The sequence below is a fragment of the Zeus faber genome (assembly GCF_960531495.2).
Source record: "Zeus faber genome assembly, chromosome: 1".
NCBI classification, from domain to species: Eukaryota; Metazoa; Chordata; class Actinopteri; order Zeiformes; family Zeidae; genus Zeus; species Zeus faber.
This window is the reverse complement of record NC_137193.1, coordinates 57155240-57165087: the sequence shown is the minus strand read 5'-3', so window position 1 is coordinate 57165087 and position 9848 is coordinate 57155240. Positions and strand designations below refer to the sequence as shown.

The 9848-nt window shown below is 46.5% G+C and overlaps 1 protein-coding gene across 2 annotated transcripts in view; it reads left to right on the top strand.

The window, feature by feature from the left end:
* The window catches only part of adcy1a (adenylate cyclase 1a), a gene marked incomplete at both ends in the record, with an annotated part of 32302 nt that continues 22454 nt past the window's right edge, over positions 1 to 9848 (top strand). For both annotated transcript variants that reach the window (XM_080008030.1, XM_080008029.1), the window contains 4 exons: positions 1 to 630; positions 2299 to 2448; positions 5305 to 5423; positions 8390 to 8501. In XM_080008030.1, coding sequence (XP_079864156.1) covers positions 1 to 630; positions 2299 to 2448; positions 5305 to 5423; positions 8390 to 8501 — 1011 coding nt within the window. The remainder of the gene's footprint in view (positions 631 to 2298; positions 2449 to 5304; positions 5424 to 8389; positions 8502 to 9848) is intronic.

The following is a 9848-nucleotide window of genomic DNA, read 5'->3' as shown; positions in this document are numbered from 1 at the left end:
ATGAATGGCCGGAGCATGGAGGGAATACCGCTGGAAAGAGTCAAGACCCGGCGGAGGAAGAAGAAGGGTCACTGCCCGGCCGGCGCTCCCCTGGGCGCCATCGCCTGCGAGGACGCGTTCGGCAGCCGGGAGCTGGAGTCTCTGTTCCAGAGCTACAACCTGAAGCTGGAGCAGACCGCCACCCTCAAGGCGCTGGCGGTGCTGATCGTGGCTGCGTCGTCGCTGGCGCTGGTGGAGCTGCTGTCCGGCCCGCGGCTCACCGTGTCCAAGGGCTCGCACCCGGTGCACTGCGTGGTCTTCCTCTCGCTCTTCATCGTCACCAACGTCAAATACCTGCAGGTGACGCAGCTGCAGCAGATCGCCAAGCTCGCCCTGCTCTTCAGCTTCACCTTCGCGCTGCTCTGCTGCCCCTTCCCGCTGGCGCTCGGCGGCGCCGCCGCAGCGGAACTGGAGGCTGCCGCGGCTCCCGAGCAAGGCGTGTGGCAGCTGATGCTCGTCACCCTGGTGGCGTACGTCTTGCTGCCCGTGCGGACCCTGCTGGCGGTGGTTTTCGGGGTGATGGTTGCCGCGGCTCACTTCATCGTGACGGCCACGTCGATCACCGGGAGGAAACAAAAGCTGTGGAGACCGGTAAGCGGAGACTCGCCGCACATCCATGGTGCTTACACCTCCATTCCTCTAACCCCTGCTTCACCCCCGAGACGATCCCAATTGACAGTTATCAAGTTTGAGCTCAAAACCACAGGGATTGAATTAGAACCCTGTTACATAAATACCAAAGTTAAACTTTTGACCGGGAGCTGTCCGCCTCGTTGGTGCTGAAACAGAGTCAAGTCCGGCATTACTATGCATGGGAGAAATATAATACTGACTAAAGGTCAGAAAGAGAAAAGTAGAAAATGAGCACTACTTGCATGTGAAAAAAAGAACGGAAAATCCTGTGTTGCTCCTTTGGAAAAAGGTTACAGATCGCAGATATAGTCTCAATGATACTTCAGTTGATCCTTAAGCCGCTCACAAGGAATATGCTATGCAATATACAATACAATATCAATTCCAGCATTACTATCCATGGAAAAATATACAACACCAACCACATGAATGCCAGGACCCAAGGTTTCAATGTTTGAAGAACATTGTCCAGAGCATCACACTGCCTCCCCTGCCTTGCCTTGCAAGCACCCGGCCATCCACATGATGTAAAAGAAGACGTGATTCATCAGAACAGGCCACCTTCTTCCATTGCTCTATGGTCCAGGTCTGACACTCATGTGCCCATTGTAGGCACTTTTGGTGGTGGACAGGGGTCAGCATGGGCACTCTGACCGGTCTGCGGCTACAAAGCCCCATACGCAGCAAGCTGTGATGCACTGTGTGTTCTGTCACCTTTCTATCGTAGCAGCATAAACTTTTACAGCAATGTGTGCTACAGTAGCTCTTCTATTGGAACGGACCAGACGGGCTAAACTTTGCTCCCCGCACGCATCAATGAGTCTATGGTCGCCATGACCCTGTCACTGGTTCACAGGTTGTCCTTCCTTGGACCACTTTTGGTAGGTACTAGCCACTGCATACAGATCCTCACACTTTACACATTTTTCCTGCTTCCAAAAAATCAACTTCAAGAACTGTTCACTTGCTGCCTAATATATCCCACCCCTTGACAAGAGATGAGAAATGTTATTCACTTCACCTGTCAGTGGTTTTAATGTAAGGGCTGTTTGGTGTATATCTAAAAGAAGTAAGTCAGTAAATAAATAAATAAAATGTTTTGAATCAATCTGGCCCTGTCGGGAGATGTTTGACCCTTCACCTTGTGACATTTTAGGCTACGTACTAAGAAAAGCTGCTGAACACGTTATGGCACCTGAGACGATCAACAGTTTCTGTTCAATAACCAATAATGCACATTGTCTGGCTCAACATTTCCCAGCCAATCTGCAGAATAGCTTTTGTTCTTGGAGTGACAATGACAGTTCATCTTGTAATCCATGTGTTGACCTTGATGTCTACCATTCCATGGATTAATCAAGGATTTCAAATTCACCCCCCGCTCCCCCAAACACACGCTTTATTTACACATGCACTTATCCTAGTGAAAACAAAACAGACATTCACACCCAATGCAAACCTCTATAAAAATAACACATTTTGACACACTCATGCAAAGACACACACACACACACGCACACACACACACACACACACACACACACACACACACACACACACACACACACATACACACACAGCCCGCCAGCTCTGTTAGCATGTCTGTTCTTGTTTTTAATGGTGCAGCTGGTGGCCAACGCGGTGCTTTTCACCAGTGTGAACCTGTCGGGAGTGTTTGTGAGGATCCTCACCGAGCGCACCCAGAGGAAGGTCTTCCTGCAAGCTCGCAACTGCATCGAGGAGAGACTTCGACTGGAGGACGAGAATGAGAAGCAGGTGAGCCGCACACAGAGGCTCTCACTTACACACACACACACACACACACACGCACACACACGCACACACACGCACACACACGCACACACGCACACACACACACACACACACACACACACACACACAGACTAACACACACTTAGGCACACACAAACATGCCTAAGTGAAAATGAGACACACACACATGCAAGCGCACACACGCACGCACATATTCCGTTGAGAATGAGCACGTGCACACAGACTCACACCCACACCAAAACAGGGGAGACGTTCACACCTCAGAGCTGAGAACACGCGTGCACACAGATATAACGACACAAGATGCAAAAGCAGATAAACGATAAAATAAATGCATCGCTACATAACACTCTTTGATCGTGTGCATTTTCATAAATACACACACTTGTAGAGAGGCTTCACGAGATCCTTCAGGTGCCAATGTACTCTCACAACCTGCCCACAGGCACACAGTAACTATGACAGCAGCTATTTAAGGAAAGAACAATTACTGTAGCACATACACCAGTGCCACACATGCCACCCCCTCCACTCACACACCTACATGCACTGATTTAACCAAGGTACGATCCAGGCAACTTTAACACACAGAAACGCTTTGTTATACACTCGCGCCCCCCCCCCCCCCCCACACACACACACCCACACCCAAAACAATTAGAAATATTCTCACAATCCATCTAACAGCACTTCTCCTGAAACATCTGTCTCAATGTTATGTCAGATTGGTGATGTGGCGGACCTACATTTAAGATCCGCCTCCGTGTACACATGTGTACCATACACGTCCCGCAGAACGACGGGTGCACATGCCGATGCACACGTTCACACGATAAAAGGAGCGAGAGAGAGAAAGAGAGAGAGAGAGCGAGAGAGAGCGAGAGAAAGAGCGGGAGAGACGCTCACATGCGCTCACTTAGCACCTGTGCTTTGTAGATTAGATGATGATGTGATGTGTTTTCGCCAGCAGTAACTGGCTCCCTTCTGACAGGTAATTACACAAGCAGATTGCTTTTATGGCCTCCTTACTCTGGTAAAGGTCACGTTTTATCTGATGGGTGGGGGTATGGGTGGTGGTGGTAGTGGAGTGGGTGGGGGTGGGGGCGCACACAGACCCCTGATTGGGATCTATCAACGGCCAGCCACCAAACCCACGCCTCCTCCGCACCTCTCCTGCCCGTGGATCCTTCCGTGGCCAAACCCCTCTGGGATATTTTTGGTTTCACTTATCAAACGAGTCCCGTTATCACTGAACATGTTTAAATTGCGGGCTTCACCTAAGTTTTTATCTTTATTTATTAATTTATTTTTATTTTGAAATCGGCCATTGCATCCATTCCCATGTGTGCATACATATGTACCAGGCGTCTATGTGGTGAATTGACTGGCTGGGTCAATAGCAATCTCAAAACACATTGCCAATCTGTAATTTCCTCTTGGCTGCAGGGAAGATCAGGCAGCCGACACAAAGGCCAAATACTTTAGATCCCCCTCCTTTTGAGCCTTCTGTTCCTTCCACCCCAAAGAGTGTTTGAGGTGGAAGGAACCTTTCCCTTCCGTTAGGTGCAAACAAGGGTTTCAGATGTTTACTTGGAGAAACAAGTGTTTACATCTCGAAAAACCACATGTTTTAAATCAGTCGCATTAAAATCAGACTAAATCGAAATGACTGCAGGCACTAAAACAGGAAAATACTACATGCAATGAAAATAATACTATAGCCAATGAAAACCCTGGCTGCCGCTTGAAAGATACATCATTTCTGAGGCAGATCAGACAAATGGAAATCATTAACATGCAATTATAAACATTGTGGAATAATAAATGGGAGACATGAATAAATGAGTGTGTAAAATATCATTTTACATTCACCTGTTCTTGTATTTTCCACCACATTTCTCACTTTCGATGTTACAAATATCCTATACAAGTGAAACAATCTCACAAGCACACACCCACCCACAATACGACCACTCGCTGCCTTAAAGCAGCGTAAACAGCGCGGGGAGGGAAAATAACTAATAGATAGATAAATAGATAAATAGATAAATTGACGGACACAGCAAGGGTGCACCCACACTTGCTGTGTTTTATGAATTGCACTGGATCTAAAATTGTGTGTGTGTGTGTGTGTGTGTGTGTGTGTGTGTGTGTGTGTGTGTGTGTGTGTGTCCTTTTGAGAGAGACTAGGTTTCCTTATTGAACCAAACTAATAAAGCACCGTGCCCCTGTCTAGATTTAAAGATTTCTCCATGAGCTTGGGCCGAGGTACACGGTCCCATGCAGCCCGACAACCACCGGGCCGCAGACCCCCATGGTGCATTTGCCTGCTATGAATACTTCCTTAAGACAGCGTGTGACGTCATTGTTACTTCTGCACATGCGGGTCAGTTCAGGACCGTGACCCATTCACACTGGAATCTGATATTGGCCACATATAAAAAAAAACAACAACAGCCAAACAGAAAAATCAGATCCGAGCAATAAATCTGAATTGAGCACCACGGTTTGCTTTGTGAACGTCGCCTAAATCGCAGTCTGTGGTTTAGTTTCGGACCCTCGACATCTCACCAGTGTGTTACATTTTCTGTATTGTGACGCTGAAAATACTTTCAATTTCAAAAAAATTTTATCCTGGAATTTCTACATACCTGAACTCAGTTTTAATAACTTTTTGTTTCAGAGTTGTTCCAGCCAAAAACAGAAACTTTACCATTTGTAATGATCATACGGAAATAAAACATGGCACTTGTTTGCACATGTTTGCATCATTTTGCTACCAATATAAAGTTCTCACCCCACCTTCTCCCTTCCTAATCGCCCCCCCACCCTTATCAGGAGCGTTTGCTAATGAGTCTGCTGCCCCGCAATGTTGCCATGGAGATGAAGGAGGACTTCCTGAAACCGCCTGAGAGAATCTTTCACAAGATCTACATCCAGCGTCATGACAACGTCAGGTAAGGAGGTGTCATGACAACGGCTGGCTTGAAAGGTGTACAGAAGGGACCAGACTTTTAACGTCCAGGTGTCACCTGCTGCGACGTCAGTGTCAAGAACAGACGGAGCGCTGTTATAGAATAGCCATCAAGGCAGATCACAATCACACTGGAGACTGGAGAGAAAAGAGTAATTTGCCCGGTCTGGTCTGCAGCCACCGCACACAATTAGATTGCGGTAGAAGAGGTTAATTCTCGGTGGATGACATCAGTAACCCGAATAGAAGTACAATGGAAATCCGATGGAATCGTCAAATGGAGATTTGAAATGTTCAAAGCGGCTGTTGAAAGGACTCCTTTGTGCTTCCTCGGTTCAGATCTTAAGTCATTAATTCCGAAACGGCATTTGCGAGTGTACCATCCAGGTACCGATAAATTTAGCTTTCGAAGTGAATCCCCATCAGTCGGTTCAATCGAATCAATCCATCAGCTTCTGAAGGCCATCATTCAACACACCAGGCTGTGAAGATAGACAGAAGGAGATAGGATAGGAGAAGACACAGTGAAATAATGTCATTATCCAATGGTGATATTCCAAAAAACCCCTCTGTAAACCCGTGAAATTATACTTTTTTCTTTTTAAGCGTAATATCGGCTAATCTAATAACCATAACAACAACGTAAGTGCAGACAATTATCATCAGCTCCACTTTGAATCTCCGGCGCACTCGTTGAGCGGAGCGCAACGTGTCAACACGGTCTGGGCCGGGAGGTGGACTGATTAAGCCGGAACCGCGGCGTAAAAGAGAGTAGGAGAGCTGTATCACCGCTTAGTGTGGGAGTGGAGGGCCAGGTAGCGTGTCAACAGCACTCCCATCAAGAGTCTCCACTCTGCATCTGCGCCCTCCCTCTCTCTCTCTCGCTCTCTCTCTCTCTCTCTCTCTCTCTCTCTCTCTCTCTCTCTCTGTCTCTATTTCTCTCTCTGTCTCTGTCTATTCGGTCTATTCCCAAAATCACCCACAACTCAAAAACAAACACCCATTCACTCCGCCAAACACAATGCTGCGGCACCCAAGCATCCTCCGCCTGGCTGTCTCCAGGGAGGCCGTAGAACTGTATGCTGTGCACGCACACGCACACGCACACGCGCACGCACACACACACACACACACACACACACACACACACACTTGCACACACGCACACAAACACACACACACACACACACACAAACACACGTACACATTTGTGAACAAGAACATAAGCTTCACCTGCTAGAGGGGGGCGGGGGGTGACATCTTCCTGATCTGACCTCTTTGATGTGGCCCATAAACATTTGATCGCACTCTCATTTTGATCCCCACCATCACCACCTTCGCTCCCAACCGCCACTCCCCTTTCCTCCGACACCGGGACACAGTGGTGGGGGCCCAGCACACAGTGCAGTCCCCTCAGGTCGAGCGCGTTGTGACCCCGGCTTTTCTGTGCAGACAGCAGCGGGTCCGGCCGACACCCCAGCCACAGAGCCAGCGACGCAAGCCCCAGCTTTTAAAAAGTTACACCCTGGCAGAGAGGTCTCACAAAGCAAAGGCTTTACACTGTAGGGAAGATCGGATTTTCTTTTTGTATGTTTTTTTCTCCAAACAGGAATAGCAAATTCCATTATCAATTCATCAATAAGTTTCGGAAAAGCGTACATTGGAGGGAGTGGTGGGTGAGTCTCCCCAAACACGGCCGCTCCAGCCTGCAGCGGGAGATTGTGGCTTTTTTAATTTATTTCGAAGTTGGCTTAACGGACACAGTTAGTTATCTGGAATTTGATTTAGGCACTTTGTTTAATTATGTGTGCGTGCGTGCGTGCGTGCGTGCGTATGTGTGTGTGTGTGCTGATGTCTTCTGATCCAGCTATAAGTGAAGGAATGTCTGTCTGTCCGTATGTCCATCCTTTGATTATCTCGACAACCGTTTATCCGATCTACTTCACACTTGGCGGGTGTATTGCCGGGGACCCAAGGACGTGCAGTGTGGAATTTGGTGCAATTGAGACACGCTACATGTGTAATTATAATAAACTTCCAATAAACGCTGAGCAGCGAGGAGCGAGGCTTCAGGGCTCCGCGACTGAGTCACAAAGAGTCTTTCCCCGGTGTTCGATTTTAACTGGCAGCTTCATCTTCCGTGGTGGAACACAGTGAATCACTGGCGGTTTGTTAAACTGTGCCATTCAAACGTCTTAGAAAGTCTTACATTTTGAACAGCCATGCACTAGTTTACCAAAGGAGGTATAAAACAGTAATTGTCCATGAAATGTGTACCACAACAGCGATAAAAACAAATAACAAACAAGAAGGAAAAAAAGAGCAACTTCAGGGTTTGATAATTATCCTCAATACATCGTCACAATTTACATACGATGGATTGACAGGATGGAATCTGAATTCCATTTGGAATTATATATTTATGAGGTAACAGAAAAATAGTGTTGCAATGTTTTCTATTAAAATAAATCAATTTGTATGTACATGCAGGAGTACTAACAGGATCAATACAATTTCCAAAAATTAGTTTCTTTTACTTTCTGTCCATTACGACTCCCGCTTCCTGAGTCATTAAATACTGTATTTAAAACAGTATTTCATAAGTTCATAATATTTTTCTTGTCCCATTGTCTTCTTCTAACTGAGTGAAATCGTTTTTGTTTACGAGCCATGCTTATATCAGAGGGGGCGGAGGCCTCCAGATCCGGCCCCCAGATCACTAAGGCCGCCCCTGGTGGCGAATTTTGTCTCCAGTTCATTTTCAATGCGGTGATTCCTGGTGATGCCAATGCCATTTCTGTCATTCATCTTTTTCTGGAATGATGTTTTCGTCCTTTTGCTGCTGACTTCCACTGCTTGAGCTCTTTGTTTAAGGTTTTAATCTCTTTCTCTCTGTCTTCTCTCCCTCCCCCCGCCTCTCGCTCTCTTCATTTGTCTTTCTTTTGGCAGCATCTTGTTTGCGGACATTGTTGGTTTCACCGGCCTGGCCTCACAGTGCACCGCTCAGGAACTGGTCAAATTGCTCAATGAACTTTTCGGCAAGTTTGACGAGCTGGCAACAGTAAGTGCATATACTCCTTACTCCACCGTGAATACATGTCTCTCCTCATGGATATGATGACAGGGTGCTGTTATGTTGCAGATGCAGAGAAATGTGTGTGTGTGTGTGTGTGTGTGTGTGTGTGTGTGTGTGTGTGTGTGTGTGTGTGTGTGCGTGCGTGCGTGCGTGCGTGCGTGCGTGCGTGCGTGCGTCTGTGTGTGTTTGTGTGTGTGATACTTGCAGTATTGGCATGCTTAGTAGTCGGCAGGAGATAGCCTATATAGCGCCTAATCTCCTTTCGCTTAAATCAAAACAAGCCATGCTTACTGGCATACAGTATAGAAAAGCTTCTCTCTGTCCCCCTTTCTCTCTCTGTCTCTAAAGAAAGTAAAATAGTGTAATGAAAACACACACACACACACACACACACACACACACACACACACAATCCATTAAACCTTAAGCCCTATCTAGAAATCGGCTTCAGCCATATCTCTCTCTCTTAAATTCCCTCTTCTTTTCAACTTCTTCTTCGTTCTAACCCACCTCCCCCTCCTCCCCCCTAATGTTGACTTGGCCAACGTTAGTTCGCCATTTGGATCAATATTCTAATCAGCAAAAGTAAAAAGGCGCGCCGGGTAAATAATAGATTGAGCTTACAGTTCCACACAGTTTTGCAGTTACCACATAAAAATGTGTTCAAAAAAGTCGCCTCAAAAAGTGATTGGTATGCGCAGCATGCCCAAGCCATTTGATTGCACTTGGCCTTTGGAACTTTTTGATTATAAAGAGAATTGTGGTGATGATGATGATGATGATGATGATGATGATGATTATGATGAAGATGAGGATGAGGATGAGGATGATGATAATGATGATGAGTTTTCGTGACAACAGGAAAAAAAGCACCATAAACATTTAGTAGAGAGGTGACGTCTTTAAACCCTAAACCCTTGGGCGTGCAAGGGAAACCACCTCCTTGAATTGAAAACCATATTATGTACGCTCTGTAGAAACACAAACGAGGACGACCTCGGACCGAAGATCTCAATAACGATAGCATTATCTATTAAAATTGGTGGTAACAAAAACTCGACCCTTGACCCTTTAAACTTCAAACCATGGATGAACAACATTCTTGCTGCTGTCGGTGTTGGTTACATTTCCCATTCAACCAAACACATATAGTTACAAATTCATGCTGGATAGCCCACACTTGTCCATGCTACTATCTGTTTGTTATCTACGCCCATCACACAATAAACCAACCTTCCTTCAGATCCAAAATTTGAAGGAAAATATCAAGTTCCTCTCTGATGAACTCTCAGGAATGAGAACCTTTTGAATGGCTTTACACTTGCCCAGCTT